The 19206-nt window shown below is 39.3% G+C and overlaps 1 protein-coding gene across 1 annotated transcript in view; it reads left to right on the forward strand.

The window, feature by feature from the left end:
• PIK3R3 (phosphoinositide-3-kinase regulatory subunit 3) overlaps nt 1–19206 on the forward strand; it is an 81795-nt gene that overhangs the window by 38351 nt on the left and 24238 nt on the right. Inside the window, exons 2-5 of the mRNA XM_023761890.1 lie at nt 7281–7389; nt 9271–9369; nt 12220–12400; nt 13046–13171. Coding sequence (XP_023617658.1) covers nt 7281–7389; nt 9271–9369; nt 12220–12400; nt 13046–13171 — 515 coding nt within the window. The remainder of the gene's footprint in view (nt 1–7280; nt 7390–9270; nt 9370–12219; nt 12401–13045; nt 13172–19206) is intronic.

A 19206-nucleotide genomic window follows, 5' to 3' on the forward strand; every position in this document is an offset into this window, starting at 1 on the left:
TTTGAAGAGATCCAGTTTATATTTTTCTTTAGTTGTTTGCACTTTTGGTGTCATATCCAAGAAACCATTGCCTAATCCATGGTCATTAAGGTTTAAGCCTGTTTTCTTCTAAAAGTTTTATAATTTTAGCTCTTACATTTAGGACTGATGCATTTTGAGTTAATTTTTGCATAAAATGTAAGATAGGCGTCAAGCTGCATTTTTTTTTTTTGCATGTGGCTATTTAGTTGTGCCACATCCATTTGTTAAAAAGGCTACTTTTGTACAATTGAATTGTCTTGACACCTTTGTTTAAAATTATCTGACAATAAAGAGATTCTGTTTTGAAGAACATATTCACATTGTTTCCCTTTCCCCTCAATATTGTCGCTTTTTTGTTAATATTTTTTGCAACAGTCTAGCTTATAGAAAAGTTTCAAGTACAGTAAAAATAATTTGATTTTCTTGACAGTAAGTTGCCAACATAATGACTATGTTTGTGTTTCATAAACAAGAACATTCTCCTACATAACCACAATACAACCATCAAAATCAGAAAATTAACATTGATTCATTACTATCATTTCATTTTTGGATTCAGGTTTTGTCCATTGTACCAATAAGGTTTTTTATAATAAGAATTCAGTCTAGAGTCACCCCTTGCATTTAATTGTCATGATTCTCTAGTCCTCTTCAATCTGGAAGGAACCTTTCTTGTCTTCATGACCTTGACATTTTAAAAGATTACAGGCCAGTTATTTTGTAGAATGTCTCTCAGTTGTGGTTTGTTTGATGTTTCCTCATGATTAGATTCAGTTTGTGCATATTTGGTAGGAATATCACGGGAGTGATGATGTGTTCTTCTCAGTATATCCTATTGAGGGCCCATGAGTTCATCATTACTAGTGGTATTAACCTTGATTACTTTATTAAGATGGTGTTTGCCAGGCTTCTCTGCTATTATATTAGTCTTTTTAAATTTTTTGATTGCTAAGCATTTTGTGAGAAGGTCCTCTGAGATTATATAATTACTCATTAATCTTTTAGTTTTTCATTTATTTCTGCATGGGCACATAGATTCCTTTTTTACATGGCTTATATTCCTTATTATTATTTGTATTGATGTTCCAGATTTGGTAGTGGGAACCCTTCAAGCTGGAGTCTTTATTCTTTGGTCATGACCCCTCATTCTTTGAGCAGTTGCTTCCTTTTTGGCATGATTTCCAGGTTTATTTAGTACTTGCTGTACTCTAGCCTTGGAATTAGCCATTTCTCCAAAGAGCCCTGGCTCCTTTTAGTAGGGAATAGCATTAGAAAACAAGAACTGAATGCTAGGTGTAGATATTGGGGTGTTGCCGATCCCCGAACTTCTCAAGGGACAGAGCTATGGAATAGTTGTATTCCCTACAAATATAGACATTTACATCTATCTATCTAGTTCTCTGAATTTATATCAATATATGCAATCCCAGTCCAAACCAGAGAGTTTATTCTATTTTTTTTTTACCTTTCTATATTTGTAACTTTCATTTTAGACTATGAGAAACCTGGCTTCTATTATCTTTTTTTAAAAAAATATGTTTTTATTGATTTCAGAGAGGAAGAGAGAGGGAGATAGGAACATCAATGATTAGAGGGAATCATTGATTGGCTACCTCTTGTACATCCCCTACTGTGACCGAGCCCAAAACCCAGGCACATGCCCTGACCGGGAATCAAACAGTGACTTCCTTGTTTATAGGTTGATGCTCAACCACACTGGCCAGGCTCAATTATCTTTAATGGTTTTACTTATTTTATCTATTTCTCTGTATGTACCCAATCTGTTATAGCTATTCTTGCACTAGAGGCCCAGTGCATGAAAATTCATGCACACGGGGGATCCCTCAGCCCAGCCTGCACCCTCTCACAGTCTGAGACCCTTGGGGGATGCCCACCTGCTGGCTTAGGCCTGCTCCCCGAGAACAGATGATCTAAAAGAAATAATCATATCCTTGGGTAAGGATTTTTTAAAAAGGTAATGGTCGCATGAAAATTCACTGCTGGCGGGGCTGAGAGGACTGGAGGACTCCAGCAGCAGCCGCTCTGCGGGCCTGCTGCCCCCTAGAAGGGTTGAGGGGACTGGGCACCGCCATCTTGTGGCTGTGGGCACTGCCATCTTGTGATGTTCAATTAGCATTTTACCTCTTTATTATATAGGGTTCCCCCTGCCACCTCCCATCCCCCACCCAAATAGAAATTTTTTTCACCCTTCTCTGGCTTTGCCCCTCTGCATTTGGGATGCTTACTTCCGAGGACTATGTCTCTAGTACTGTGCCATCTGGGCCCCATGCTACTGCCCTTCCATCACCCATCCCAGGCTGTCCCCATGAGGACCCCTTCCTCACCTGCTCAAGCTCTGAGATCCTGTGCTATGTTTCTGCCCTTCTATATGGACATAGCCCTCTCTCAGCTGCTTCCATGTCTGACATCAACTCTTGGCCATTATGCCCAGCCCCACTTAATGGCGTTTGGACTGAATTATTTGCGAAGGAGAGCCACATCATCTTTTGAGAGACAATTAAGTTTTTTTTGACATCTGTCCAAAATTAAAAGTTAGTGCTTTATAAGAAGGGAAAAGAAGTTTTGGTCAAGTTGGTAGCATAGATAAATGTAGTACTCACATCTTCCCACAACCACATCAAAATTACAACTAAATTACAGAATAGTCATCACTCAGAGTACCTGAAATCTGGCTGAACAGAAGTCCTATAACTGAGGATATAAAGAAGAAGCCACATTGGAACTGGTAGAAGGTGCGGAGGCATGGAACAGACTGGTCCCATACCCACATGTGGTGGTTAAAAATCAGTAAGGTATCTTGGCTGTGGAGATCCCCCCTAAGTGGTCCCAGGCCCCTCAGTCCAGGGTTCCACTGCCAGGAGAGAAGTTGCCATAATTTCTGGCTGTAAAAATCAGCAGGGATTGTGTTTGATAGAGATGGAGGGCTCCTGGATTTCCAGGCATTCTTGAAGGGCCCACACATGGACTTACTCAGACTTGCTCAGAGCTCCAGCACTGGGGCAGCAGCTCAAAAGTCACAGGAACATATGGGGAGGAACTGAATTGTCTGGTTTTAGGACTAGGGCTAGAGAGGCAGCTTTCTCTCAGACAGAAGTGCTAGTAGAGGACATTGTTCCACAGAGCCATCAGGATGGCACCATATCTGAGTCTCCATCAACCTGGATAATAATGTTAGGCACCCGCTGACCCCCCAGCCACCTTAGTGATTCCCTCAAACTTGGGCTCACCCAAGCCATTCTAGTGGCCTTTTTATACAAAGGGCCTTTCTTAGCTCATGCTTCATACTTTTGTGAAGTCTCTCAAACAGGTAGCATTTGGTATGCAGTACCTCTTGCTAAGTGACCCCAGACCTGGCATTAGTGGCAGCCAGCCTTGGTTTGCAGCTTGACCTCTCCCTGGGCACCTCCAAGCCCAGCACAAGTAGCAGCCATCTGCAGATCACTCTGTAGCTCATGCCAGGTGGCCCTGGGCAGGGAACAGGCAGTGGCTGACCTTGCACCACCTGGGAGGTCCCAGAACCAGTGCACCTGGTGGACAGTTTCAGAACACCCTGATTATAACCCAGCCACCTGCACCAGTGACATACTCAAGGGGCAGACTCAGCAGCCACCAAAGCCCCACTGAAGTGAGTCCTGCTTCATGAGGTCAGCCCCTGAACAGCAGCTCCTCCACTGTAGTTGCAGCAGGCCCTCACAGTGATGTGCCAACAGAAATCAAGGCTCAACTACAGTAGGAAAGTGCACACAGTTCACCTGGGGTACACCTGGGGCTCCCAGCTCAGGTGACTGGGGAGGCTGTGCCACTGGGCCCTACAGGATACCTACTACATAAGGTCTCTCTACCAAGTCCAGGGAATGTAGTAGCTTTATCTAATACATAGAAACAAACACAGGAAGCAGCCAAAATGAGGTGACAAATGGGTTCTAAGTGAAAGAACAGGAAAATCTCCAGAAAAAAGAACTAAATGAAATGGAGGCAAACAATTACCAGATACAGAGTTCAAAACAATGGTTATAAGGATGCTCAAGGAACTTAGTGGGAACTTCAGCAGCATAAGTAAGGACATGGAAACCATAAAAAAGAACCAGTCAGAAATGAAGATTATGTGAACTGAAATGAATAATTTATAGGGAATCAACAGTGGAGTAGATGAGGCAGAGAATCAATCAGTGATTTGGAATATAAGGAGCCAGAAAACAACCAATCAGAACAGCAAAAAGAAAAAAGAATTTAAAAAATGAGGATAGCGTAAGAAGCTTCTGGGACAACTTCAAGTTTACCAACATTCTCATCATGGGGTGCCAGAAAGAGAAGTCAGAGAGCAAGAAATTAAAAAAATAATGATTGAAAACTTTCCTAATATGACGAAGGAAATCCTATCTAATAAAGAGGGAATATGCAAATTGACTGTCATGACCTTACAAAGATGGCAGTGCCCATAGCCACAAGATGGCGGCGCCCAGTCCCCTCGGCCCCGCCAGAGTCCCCCAGTCCTTTCAGTTCTGCCAGGGGGGTGGCAGGCACACAGTGTGGCTGGACCTGCCCTCAGCCCCACAGCCGCCCAGGGCCTGCCCAAAGCACAGGCAAGCCTCAGATGGCAGCTGCCCAGCTGATGCCTGAGGCACAGGCAAGCCTCGGATGTTAGCCTCCCAGCCACCCAGGCCGGGCCTGAGGTGTAGGCAAGCCTTGGATGGTGGCTGCCCAGCCACCCAGGGCCACCCAAGGCTCAAGTAACCAGGGCCAGCCGAAGCTTATGCTGCCAGCAGTGGCAGCAGCAGAAGTGTGATGGGGGCATCGCCTTCCCCTGATCATCAGGTCGCCTCCCGCCCCTGAGGGCTCCCAGACTGAGAGAGGGGGCAGGCCGGGCTGAGGGACCCCCCCTCCAGTGCATGAATTTTCATGCACTGGGCCTCTAGTAGATATATAAGCCCTGAAAGTACAGAGAGTCCCAAACAAAATTAACCCAAAGAGGCCCATATGAAGACACATCATAAATAAAATGCCAAAGGTTAAAAACAAAGAGAGAACTTTAAAAGCATCAAGAGAAAAGCAGTCTTCTACAAGGGTGTGTCCTTAAGTCTGTCAGCTGATTTCTCAACTGAAACTTTGCAAGACAGGTGGGATTGGCACAAAATATTCAGTGATGAAAACTAAAGACCTACAATCAGATTACTGTAACCAGTAAAGCTATTATTTAGAATTGAAGGACAGCCTTCAGTTGGCTGGTGTGGCTCATTTGCTTGTCCTCCCACACACCTTGAGGTTGCTGTTCTATTTCCCCATCAGGGCACATGCCCAGGTTATAGGCTTGAACCCCAGTATGGGGCATGCAGGAGGCAGCTGATTGATCTTTCTCTCCCTTTCTATTTAAAATCAATTCTATATAATAAAAGGCTAACATGCAAATCGACTGGTGAAACGACCAGTCGCTATGATGTGCACTGACCACCAGGGGGCAGATGCTCAATGCAGGAGCTGCCCCCTGGTGGTCAGTGTGCTCCCACAGGAGGAGTGCCGCTCAGCCAGAAGCCCTGAGCTGGGCTCATGGCTGGCGAGCGCAGCGGTGATGGTGGGAGCCTCTCCCGCCTCTGTGTCAGTCAGACGTCCCCTGAGGGCTCCCGGACGGTGAGAGGGCACAGGCCGGGCTGACCCCCCCCCCCCCCGCCCCAGTGCACGAAATTCGTGCACTGGGCCTCTAGTAAAAACATACTTTAAAAAAAGAATTGAAGGACAGATAAAGAGCTTCCCAGACAAGAAAACGCTAAGGGAGTTCATCACCACCAAATTAGTATTACAAGAAATGTTAAAGGTCCTTCTTTAAAAAGATAAAAAATATGAAAAATAAGATGGCAATAACTACATATCTATCAACAATTACTTTAAATGCAAATGGATTAAATGCTCCAATCAAAAGACATGCACAGTGGCAGAATGGATAACAAAACAAGACCTTTTCATATGCTGTCTACAAGAGACTCACTTCAGATCAAAAGACACATAAAGACTGAAAATAAAGGTGTAGAAAAAGATATTTAATAAAAATGGAAACAAAACAAAACATGAAAGCTTGGGTAGCAGTTGTTAAACCAGGCAAAATCGACTTTACATAGACAAAGTCTACAACAGGAGACAAAGAAGGACCCAGCAACTCCACTTCTGGGTATTTATCCAAAGAAACCCAAAACACTAAATCAAAAGGTCATGTACATCCATATATTCATTGCAACATTATTTACAATAGCCAAGATATGGAAGCAACCTAAGTGTCCACCGGCAGATGAATGGATAAAGTAGTGGTGCATATATTCAATGGAATATGACTCAGCCATAAAAAAGAATGAAATCTTAGCTTCTGCAACAACATGGTTGGACCTAGTGGGTGTTGTGCTGAGTGAAATAAGTCAGAGAAAGACAAATGCCAGATTATTTCACTTACATGTGGAATCTAAAAAACAAACAAGCAGAACAGAAACAGATTTACAGATAAAAGAGAATATTTTGACAGTTGCCAGCTGGGAGAAGGGTTAGAGGATGGGTAAAAAAGGTGAAGGGATTTAGAAGTACAAATTGGTAGTTACAGAATAGTCATGGGGATATAATGTACAGCATAGGGAACATAGTCAATAATATTGTAATAACTGTATGGTGTCGTATGGGTACTAGATTTATCTGGGTTATCATTTTGTAAGTTATATTAATGCCTAATCCTGGGGTTGTACACATGAAACTAATATAATATTCTATGCCAATGTATTTAAAAATAAATTAAAAAATATAGGAAGAGTAAAAACCTCAAATAGCTTGAAAATTATACTTTTCAGGCAATTGTTGTTATAGTTCTAAAACGATTTTTTTGACTAATGTTTAAGATTTAACATAAGCCCTGGCCAGGTTGGTTGAGCATCGTCCCATGCATCAAAGGGTTGCCGGTTCCAATCCCAGTTAGGGTGCGTGTGGGAGTCAAATCCCCAGTTAGGGGGCGTGTGGGGAGGCGACCGAATCAGGTTTCTTCTCTTAAATCCGGAAATCTCCTGTCTCTTCTTAACGGTCTTCTTTTCTTCCCGCCTTCACTCCCTCCCTCTCACTCTAAAATCAGTAAAAACATTTTAGAAAAAAAATGCTATTTGATTTATAATTATTTTAATCTCAGTGTACATTGGTTAATGAGTGGTTCCTGACTGAGGAAATAAAACAAATTATAATTTACATCTACAAAATAATATTCATTTTTCTTCTAGCTCTTCCACCAAAGCCACCTAAACCAATGACTTCAGCTGTTACAAATGGAATGAAGGACAATTCTGTTTCTCTTCAGGATGCAGAATGGTACTGGGGGGATATTTCAAGGTAACTAGAATGCAGCTATTATTGAATGTATTTTTAAAAAAAATCACTTTTTAGAATTAGTAGTTAAAATACTTTAATGTCCCATTAATTGTCATTTAAAGATGACCATTTAAGAGATTGTGTGGTAACATTTCAAAAGTTTCTAAATGCTTTTCTTCCCGCACACACACACACAAAATGACAAGAAAATCTTTAAATTATGGGTATGATTTTACTTTTAATACTATATTGGGGATATATTTCTGAATAAGTAATACATACTCTTAAGATAGTTACACATATCTTAGGGTGAAAGATACTTATAGGTACTTAATTTTCCTTACCTTTTGTCTCTAAGGCAGTAGTAGTACCACAATCTGTACATGTGCAAGAATCAATTGGGTGGGGCTTAGGAATCTGCATTTAACAACCTCCCCAAGTGATTTTGATGCCTCTTCACACACCTCATTTTGGGAAACAGGACTCTTGGACAAATTTCTCTTTGAGTAAAATGTGGTTTTGGAAATATTTGAATCTAGAGAAGGAATACACACACACACACACTATATATATATATATATATATATATATTTAAAATTTGAATATTACATTTCCTTGTTTTTAAAAAACACTACACATTTCAGCCAACTCAGGTTTCAGGTTGATGCTATATTCCTCAATATGATTGTCTCCCTCTTTCTTTTGTCTCTTCTCTCCCATTACCAAAATGGCACTCATTCCTTCTTTTCCTTACCCTTTTAACCATCTTTAAATGTACAATTCAGTGGTATAAAGTACATTTACATTGTTGTTCAACTGTCACTACCATCCATCTCTGGAACTATTTCATCCTCCCAAAGTGAGATTCTATACCCATTCATAGTACACTAACTCCCCTTTCCTCCTATTTCCCCAGCCCCTCCCTGGCAATCACCATCCTACTTTCTGTTTCTATGAATTTGACTACTCTAGATATCTCATATAAGTGGAATTATATAACATTTATGCCTCCAAAGTTCATCCATGTCATAGCATGTGTCAGAATTTACTTTTTAAAGCTGAACAATATTTCACTTAATATATATCTACTTATTTATCTGGACATTTGGCTTTGATGAACATTTGGATTGTTTCCAGCTTTTGTCTAGTGAGTAATGTTGCTATAAACATTGTGTGTAAATGTTTAAGTCCATGCTTTCATTTGTTTTGGGTATATACCCAGAAGTGGAATTTTTAGGTTACATGGTAATTCTATGTTTACTTTTTTAAGGAAGACAATATATATTTATATTAAAATTATCAGAAAAAAATTATTTTAGCATTATACAATAAAAGAATCTATTATATTTAAATATCGTTTAAATTTATATTTTAAGACCCTGTGGTTCTATAATTCAGGGGTCTTTTATACCCTGCCATTTCCTTTGAGTGTTCCAGTATTGTTCCTTAAAGTCCCAACCAGCTCTGAAGAGAAATTTATTATCAATATACGTTCATATTGGAGGATATTATATTGAAAAATTGTGAATTTAGTGAATTTCTTCCCCTCTGATCAGACAGCTGCCAGTGTTGCTTAAATATAACCTTCTTTCTAAACAGCTGCTGGTTTTTCCTGAAACTCTGCAAGTTCAGAGCTGCCTAAGGAATCCCTAAAGGCTTAATGGAAACACTATCTCTTATAGATAGTTAAAATCTGGAAAAGTTTAAGAAGTAAATAGCCCTTCCTTAAATTGCATAACACCGAAAATCAAAACAGAATGAACATACCTAGAGGGAGGAACTAAATGACCTCTGAAGGCCCTATGATTCTATAACTATACCACTTCCCAACTAGCCTTAGTAATAATATATGAAGAGCACAAATGACACTTGTGTTTTTTCATTTTTACTATAATTCTTCAGGGAGGAGGTAAATGACAAATTACGGGACATGCCAGATGGTACCTTCTTGGTCAGAGATGCCTCAACAAAAATGCAGGGAGATTATACTTTGACTTTGCGGTGAGTATTTTTCAGCATTTTCATTAGCATTATTTATTTCTGGTATACAAAGATTTCTGTATTTTGTTTAAATCTTTATATACACATTTTTCATATTTTAATTTAATATAGATACATCATTTTTGTTTGGCTAACTATCCTTTTTTATACATTAAACATTTAAATGTTTTATAAAAATGACAATTTTTATTTTTTGGTAGCAATAAAGTGAAAAAGCTTTAATGTAAGGAAATAAGATGTATACTGTTGACCTTATGAGTGTAGAAGAAGTGATGTGCACAGCTTAAGGTTGTTCATGATATGTTGGGAATCCACCCCTCTAATAACCCTATTATTTTCCTTAATGCAGACTTCAGCGTTAAAACTCAACCTTATTTAGGATGATGAAGATATGTAGAAGATAAAGCAATTCTTAGTCTGTATCATGCCATCCACGTGGGCATATTAGAATCTCATAAGTGGTGGTTGTATCCCTTTTATATTTACAAAAGTGGGACATATATTTTTTAAAAATTAGGAAAACTGCTTTAGATATTCCCACATTTAATTTTAACCATTAAAATAGCCTAATTACAATAAAGTCTTATGATTTTTAAAAAAATAAAGTGACTAAAGAAAAGAATAATAACAATAGCAACAATAACAACTTTCTTGTACTAAGCATTTTACACGTAATAACTTATTTATTTCTCACACAACCTTATGACACGTAGGTATTAATATTTCCATTTTATAGATGAGGCAACTAAAACTTAAACTGATTAAGAAAGTTGCCTCAAGACACATACTAGTAGCTAGTAAGTGGCAAAGGATAGGTTCAAATCCAGATTAATCTGGCTCTTTGCTGCCTTTCCATCCTAGTATCTTTAAGAAAAAGAATCCCATATTTTATGCTAGAAATTCGGAGTCACTATATTAGTTTCTGGTAATGACATTGAAAGAAATTAATGCCATAGGACTTCAGTTGTGCTGAGGAATAATCAATGTTCTCTGTTGATTCAATACAATTTTTTCTCATTCTAGTCAGGCTTCTGTCTTATCACTCTACAGCAGTGGTTCTCAACCTTCCTAATGCCGCGACCCTTTAATATAGTTCCTCATGTTGTGGTGACCCCCAACCATAAAATTATTTCCGTTGCTACTTCATAACTGTAATTTTGCTACTGTTATGAATTGTAATGTAAATATCTGATATGCAGGATGTATTTTCATTGTTACAAATTGAACATAATTAAAGCATAGTGATTAATCACAAAAACAATATGTAATTATATATGTGTTTTCCGATGGTCGTAGGTGACCCCTGTGAAAGGGTCGTTTGACCCCCAAAGGGGTCGCGACCCACAGGTTGAGAACTGCTGCTCTACAGGGACTGCTAAACCAATGACCACTTCTCTTTCTTACTTTGCTTGACCTCTTAGCAGCATTAGTCATAGACACTTCTTCCTAGAAACAGTTTATTATCTTGGCTGTTGTGATATCACATTCTTCTGATTTTCTTCCTAATTCTAGGCCACTCCTTTGCTCAATATCGAGATGTTAAGTGTTTCTGGGTTCAGACTTGGCCTTCTCTTCTCTGTATTCATTTTCCCACAGTGAAGCTTGTCCTGTCCCTTGGCTTTAATATACAGTTATGCAGTGAGATTCATAAACCTTATCTCCAGCTCTGACCTTCAGAACTCCAGATGCATATATCCAGTTGCCTGCTTGCTTTTGCCGCTAGATAACTAGGGGAGATGCTAATTTTAACATGGTCAGTGCAGAATTTTTTATTTCAATCCCAACTCCCCTACCCAAACTGTTTATCTTCAAGTCTTCACTCTTTTTAAGCAATAGAACCACCATCTCTACAGTTACTCAAGCCACAAGTCTTTTCCCCTCTCTTTCTCTCACTCTCATATCCAAGTCATCATTAAATAAATCCTACCAACTCTACCTTCAAATCTATATTAGTAATTTCTTCACATTTCTCTCCCATCTAAATCTAAGCCACCATCATCTTGCTTGATCTTTTGCAGTCACCTCCTGACAGGCCTCCCAGCATCTTACAATTTCTAATCTTCCCCATCCCTGTCGACTCATTTTCCGCACAGCAGCCAGAATGATCATTTACAACAATATTCTTCAAGACAGTTGTCTGTAGGCATGTCTTTCCCTCTCCTTTCATTGTCTTTAATCCATTCCAGTCAGGCTTCCATCCTTACCATTCAACTGAAACAATTTTATCAAGATCACTTAGTGATCTCTACTTTGTCAAGCCTCAGTTGATTATTTCCTCTTTGTTGAAATGCTTTTTAAAACATTGTTTTTTAGAAAAAAATAAAAAATTAGATAGTTTTTAAGATAAACACTTAGTTCTCCATTCACTTTATTAATTGCTTTCTCTTGGTTTCCTTTGCTGGTTCTTCCTCATACCCTGACCACTAAACATTGGTGTACCCTTGGGCCCAAACCTTGAACCTCTTTTGTTGTTGAGCTGTGCTTATCTAAAGTTCAGGACAAGGTCTGGGCTAGAAGTGTAATTCATTCAGGAAAGAAAAAAAGATACATAGATTATTTCTCTTAAGTGATTATTTTTGCCAAATTTATTGATACTGACTGCTGTTTAGGTATATTAACTTTTAATAAGCAAGATATTTATAGATAAAAGAAATAGTTGTAAAAATAATATGATATTACATATACTTTTGCACACATACTTATATATGCCTTTTCACCTGTTCTAGCCTCAGCATAATAAAACTTGTTTATTATGTGACATCAAGCTTTCACATCTTCATATGAAAGTAGTAGTACTTCAGTAGAATTTTTTTTTGGCAAAATCTACAGTTGTTATCTTGTTGTTTACAGGAAAGGAGGCAATAATAAGTTAATAAAAATCTACCACCGAGATGGGAAATATGGCTTTTCTGATCCTCTGACATTTAATTCTGTGGTGGAACTCATTCACCACTATCATCATGAATCTCTTGCTCAGTACAATCCCAAACTTGATGTAAAGCTGATGTATCCAGTGTCCAAATACCAGCAGGTATGATTACACAAGTTCTTGATAGCTATTCCTCAAGTAATTATTTAACAGGATTATTTGATTCTGACTTACCAGTTAAAAAAAGAAATCTAGTTGTTTAAAATTTTCTACTGAAGATTTAAGAATTTTAGAACTTATTTTGTGGCAACTATGAATAGCTTGTTGCATGTATTTATTAACTTTATATAAAATACTTTTGTTGCCTGGCTGGTGTGCTCAGATGGTTGAGCATCAAACTATTAATCAGGAGGTCACAGTTCAATTTCAGTTAGGGCATCTGCCCAGGTTGCAGGCTTGATCCCCAGTAGGGAGCATGCAGGAAGCAGCTGATCAATGATACTCCCTTATCATTGATGTTTATATTTCTCCCTCTTCCTTCCTCTCTGAAATAAATAAAAATATATTAAAAAAATACTTTTGTTTATGTTTTCTATTTATACTTTTTTTCTTAATTTTTAAAGTATTAACTATTTTGTTGTGATATAAGACTGATCTTCGTGTTAACAAAAGGATTTAGTGCTTTTGTATGCTTGATATTAATCCAGTGGTTTAAACTTACAGTAGAAATGCAATTTAAAAATAAATAGATGTAGAAATTAATGTAGAATTGTTGACATTCTTTACTTCTTTTGTTTACCTGCACAGGATCAGTTGGTAAAAGAAGATAACATTGATGCAGTAGGTAAAAAACTGCAGGAGTATCACTCTCAGTATCAGGAAAAGAGTAAAGAGTATGACAGGCTATATGAAGAATATACCAGAACATCCCAGGTTAGTATGTTTTTGTTATTTAGGCCAGTAAGTATGCAACATTATAGTTACATCAAATTTTCTTTAATTCACCTGACAATCTTTAGAGGTCTTAATATCTTAAATAGCCTTTTTGGGACTTTGATGATATAAATTCCTCGCCTATTCATAAATCACTTTTTTATTGGTTAAGGATATATTTTATGTCAGTTAGTGTTAACTAGAATAAGGTTTGACTGCTAGTGACAAAAAAATAAAATAATAAAGGCTTCAGATAGAAATTTAGTTTTCTTTTATGTATAGGCATTTTATGGCAACTCCACAGTAATTGGGGCCTAGGTTTCTTCTGTCTTGATGCCTTGCTCTCTGTGGAAGTTGGCTTATTCCAATATCAACGATAACAACCATATTCTAGCAATCAGGAAGGAAAAATAGGAACGAGAATAAAAGGAATGTTTCCTATTTTTAAAACTACTTGCTAGAAACACACACTGCTTCCACACTCTGCCCACTGGTTAGATGTAGCTGCAGATCACAACTAGCTGCAGGGGAGGTCTTCTATAACCATTAGAGAGAATGTGGGAGGTTTGTATTGGTTTGGAGTGATTTCTAAGATATACTAAGTAAAAAATGCAAGCTATAGAAAAATATATGTGGCATACTGTCATTTATGGTTTAAAAATTGTGTAGAGGGTGCTATATGTGTACATGTTAATATGTACTCTGATCAGAAACTGATACTGTATATCCTCTGGGTAAGATAATTAAGACAGTGAGAGTCCTAAAGTAGAAAACTTACTCTTTACTATATATCCTTTTATGTTGTTTGACATATTTTTTCCTGTTTGCATGTATTACCTTCTTAAAATATATAAAATGAACTGAATTAGAATTCAGGAGATTTATTTTCTAATCCTGGTTATGCTAAAAATTGCTTGTGTCCCTTGAGAGATTATGTGTTTCAGATCCCATCTGTAAGATGGGATAATGGCAATCCCAACTATATTTGAGTGAGTGTGTGTGGGAGAGAGAGATAGGTAATCTGGTTACAAAGGTCAGTATAACCATCCAAAAACACTTATTGGACACCTCGTCTAGGCATGGTACTGTGCTTGACTCCAGAAACACAGAGGGAGAGAGATGAGGCCCTATTCTTCAAAAGTTTGAAGTACTCTGACAATATTTGTTAAACACAATCTGCATTAGTCCAAATGTCAAATTTTAATTCCTTTCCTCTGCATTAAACAAAGCAGTGATGGATTTTACTATATTTGTGTGTGTATACAAGTATACACACAACACACAACACTATGTTTAATCTCACAAAGAATATTGAGTAAAAGATGCAAAAGAATACATATAATACACATCTATTCATATAATGGACAAAACCAGACAGATGTTAACTTTTTTATTTTGGATGGGAACATAAAGTGGTAAAATCATGAAGAATCACAAAGAATCATCATAAAGGATAGTATTATCACCAAGGAAGGGGAGATGGACTTGGAAGAAGAGAGTTGTGATTGGAAAGGATGCACGGAATTTCTGGGGGTGCTGGTAGTGGATGTTTATCCTTTATAATAAAAGCCCAGGTGGCGTCACGTGTGACGTCATCACAAGATGGCCAACATAACATTGCCACGACAAGATGACTGGCAGGGGAGGGCAGTTGTGGGTGATCAGGCCATCAGGGGGAGGGCAGTTGGGGCCAACCAGACTGGCAGGGGAGGGCAGTTGGGGACGACCAGGTTGGCTGGGGGGAGGGCAGTTAGGCGTCAGTCAGGCCAGCATGGAGTGGTTAGGGGGCGATCAGGCTGGCAGGCAGAAGCGGTTAGGGGCAATCAGGCAGGAAGGCAGGTGAGTGGTTAGGAGCCAGCAGTCCCAGATTGTGAGAGGGATGTCCGACTGCCAGTTTAGGCCAGATCCCACAAAGATCGGGCTTAAATCGGCAGTTGGACATCCTCTAAGGGGTCCCAGATTGGAGAGGGTGCAGGCTAGCCTGAGGGACACCCTCCTATGCACGAATTTTGTGCACCAGGCCTCTAGTTTTATAATAATTTGTTAAGCTGTGCATTTGTTTTATGCACTTACATTATATCTCCCACTAAAAATGATAAACATTAAAAACAAATGGCTGGTCTGGCTGGTATTGCTCAGTGGTTGAGCATTGTCCTATGAACCAGCAGGTCACAGTTCGATTCCCAGTCAGGGCACATACCCAAATTTCAGGCTCAATCCCAGTGCGGATGTGCAGGAGGCAGCTGATCCATGATTCTCTCTCATCATTGATGTTTCTATCTCTCTTCCTCTCTTTTCCTCTATGAAATCAATCAATATATATATATTTTAAAAGGCACATGGCTGCCCTAGCCAGTTTGGCTCAGTGTGTAGAGCATCGGCCTGTGGACCAAAGGGTCCTGGGTTCGATTCCGGTCAAGGGCACGTACCTTGGTTGCAGGCTCCTCCCTGGCCTGGGCCCTGGTTGGGGCTCATGCAATCGATGTGTTTCTCTCACATCAATGTTTCTCTCTGTCTTTCCCTCTCTCTTCCACTCTCCCTAAAAATCAAATGAAAAAAATATCTTTCGTGTGAGGCTTAACAAAAAAAATAATAATAAAAAATAAAAAGGCACATAGCTGTATACAAAACCAATATGAATATTTTTATAGATCAGAGGTGGAACAGGCATCCATAATAATAACCATAAATGGAACTTTCAGATTTGGAAATAAGTAGAGGTCACTGAGATTTGGACCTCCCTGGTTTTTTCCTTCTCAGTCTTTGCTGATTTCTTTGCTGATTTCTCCTCTTTGACCTTGGTCGTCTGCTCTCACTGGCTTGGGCGCTCACTTGCTCTCTCTCTCACTCGCTCTCCTTTCCTCCCTCTCACTCTCTCGCTCTCTCCCTCCACCTCTCCAGATTTATTCCAACTTTTTTTTTTTGAGAGAGAGAGAGAGACAGACAGACAGATAGACATTGATTTGTTGTTCCATTTATTTATGCATTCATTGGTTGTTTCTTGTATGTGCCCTGATCTGGGATCGAACCTGCACCCTTGGCTTGTCGAGACAGTTCTCTAACCAACTGAGCTACCGGGCCAGGTCGTCTTCTCTTTTCTAGTTACTTATTTACTCTCTGGTAATTTCAAACCATCTCATGGTTTTACACACCATTATATGCTAGTAACTCCCAAACGTCTTTCCAACCTTCCTTTTCCACTCTGCTTTTCTTTTTTCCATAATGCTTCTTACCTTCTAACATACTATGTACTTTACTTACTTACCGTATCTGTTATTTATTGTCTGTATAATCCCCTAAACTATAAGTTCCAGGAAAGCAGAAATCTTTAAGCTTGTTTACTTATGTATCCTAAACACTTCTAAATTCTCTTAGCTCTAGACTCATTCATCCAGCTGCCTAATGAACAGCTTCACTTGGATGTTTAGTAGATATCTCAGATTTGACATGTCCAAAATTGAACCCTGATATTTCACCTCAATACTGTTCTACCCTTTGCCTTTCCCATTTCAGTTGAGAGCAATCATATCCTCAAGATCTTTCAGGCCAAGATCCTTGAAGTCATTCTAGTAGACTCTTTCTATTATACCTTGTATCCAATCGATCAGGAAGTCCTGTTGACTTTACCTTTAGAATAGACCCAGAATTCAACCCCTTCTCACCACATTCATTGCTAATACCTTGATCTAAGCCACTATCATTTCTTGCTTTGATTTAGCACAGAAACCTCCTGTCCTGTCCTAATCCATGTTCCCCTTCCCCTAATCAATTCTCGACATAGCAGTTAGGTGATACTTGTAAAACGTAGGTAAGATCACAGCACTCCTTTGTTTAAGACCCAGCTCTGGTTCCACATTTTACACAGACTGAAAGCCAGAGTTGTTATTGTAATGGCCATTATGATCTGTGCCCCTTTTCCTCCTGGACCTCATTTCTTAAACTCTCTTCGCTGTGCCCCAGCCACACTAGCCTCCTTGCTGTTCCTTGAATATACTAGACCTGCTTCCCACCTTTGTGTTTTGCACTGGCTATTTCCTTGCCTGCAAGACATCCCCTGGCCCCAGATAGTCACCTGGCTAACCCCCTCACCTCGTTCAAGTCTTTGCTCAAATGTTGTTATCAAATAAGGCCTACCTGACAACTTTATTTAAAATTGCAACTTTCCAACCTTCCTTTTCCACTCTGCTTTTCTTTTTCCCATAATGCTTCTTACCTTCTAACAAACTATGTACTTTACTTACTTACCATATCTGTTATTTATTGTCTGTATAATCCCCTACACTATAAATTCCAGGAAAGCAGAAATCTTTAAGCTTGTTCACTTATGTATCCCAAACACTTCAAATAATGCCTGGCATATAGTTATTGTTTTATTTGTTGAATGAGTCTATGCAAAATAATGAACCCAAAGCCTCCACATTTGGTCAGGGCATGGAGTCAGACTAATGGTGTGAAGTGGAGTTTAGTGGAGGGCTAAGCCCCCTGTGAATAGAGACTAGAAAAAATGGCCATGTTGCATGCGGCTTTGGCTTGTATAGAGCTTCACTTCTCCTTTTTTTTCTTTTTTTTTTCCTTTTTTTTTAAAAAATATATTTTATTGATTTTTTACAGAGAGGAAGGGAGAGAGATAGAGAGTTAGAAACATCGATGAGAGAGAAACATCGACCAGCTGTCTCCTGCACATCTCCCACTGGGGATGTGCCCGCAACCCAGGTACATGCCCTTGACCGGAATCGAACCTGGGACCTTTCAGTCCGCAGGCCGACGCTCTATCCACTGAGCCAAACCGGTTTCGGCTTCTTTTTTTAAAAAATACAATTTTATTGATTTCAGAGAGAGGAAGGGAGAGGGAGAGAGAGATAGAAGCATCCATGATGAGAGAGAATCATGGATTGGCTGCCCGCTGCACCTCTCCTTTCTGACATGGCTGGAGAAAGCTCCACATGCTGTGAACATGCTTTGTAATATTGGGGATTTCACAGCATATTATGAGTTCGAAGCAACTGATATGAGACCAGGTTCTGAACTTGGAATCCCTGGTTGGAGAGCTGGGTTTGGGGGGCAGATGGAGGCAACCAAATGCCACTAGTAGGTCGAAACTAGAAGAGGGCTAAATTTCTCTACGTGAGAATTCAGAGCAGGACTTGAGATGGGGCTTAAAGCCTTGGGAGGTGAGTGAAGAGAGCGAGGATCCAGTGATTAGTGGTACAGGAGATGGGCTGGGACAATAAGTGTTAAACAGAGATTAAATAATTGACCTCCTCTGTTTATAAGTGTTGTAGTGTTCATAAGTATTGTAGAACTCCTTGTGTTGTGTGTTTATAAGTTTTATAGACTTCCTCTATATTTCTATGAAATCTTAGATAAAATCTAGATTGTTGTGATATAAGTGAATTCTTCCCGAGAATGGGAAAGAGATGGTGTTGGTTGGCACAGGGTGAGAATTGACTACAGGTGAGGCTATTTAACATCTGGATTACATATAATTAGGAGGAAAAGTGATTGGACTTAGTGATAGATTGGGATAAGGGACAGGAATTTGGCAATGAGATCATTGGTGACCTTGGAAGAGCAGTCTCTGTGGAATGGTGAGTACAGAAGCCAAAATAGAGTGAGTTGGAGTGTGAATGAGAGATGAAGAAAGAGAGACAGCCATATAGACAACTCTTTCAAGAAGTTTAACTGACTGGGTGAGGATTTAGGTTAGGGATTTTATTTTTCCAGAGTGGTGTCACTAGAACTCGTTTATGTTGATGAGAAGGAACCATTAGATGGGGAGAGTTAATGATGTAAGAGGGGCTGGCTGATTTAATGGATGGAAGTACCTGAGAACAGAAGAGAAGGTGAGCCCCAGAGCACAGGTAGATAAAGGGAGGAGGAAGAAGGAAGGGGTGTAGATCCAGGTAGGTTTATAGTTTTGGTAGTACGTATAGTGACATTGTTTACAGGGGAGCTGCTGCTTGGACAGTGATGTCAAATACTTTTCCGTTTGCTGCCCTATTTACCAACACATATACCAGTGTTAGTAAAGTCTA

This window comes from Myotis lucifugus, unplaced genomic scaffold (assembly GCF_000147115.1).
Source record: "Myotis lucifugus unplaced genomic scaffold, Myoluc2.0 scaffold_222, whole genome shotgun sequence".
Classification (NCBI taxonomy): Eukaryota; Metazoa; Chordata; class Mammalia; order Chiroptera; family Vespertilionidae; genus Myotis; species Myotis lucifugus.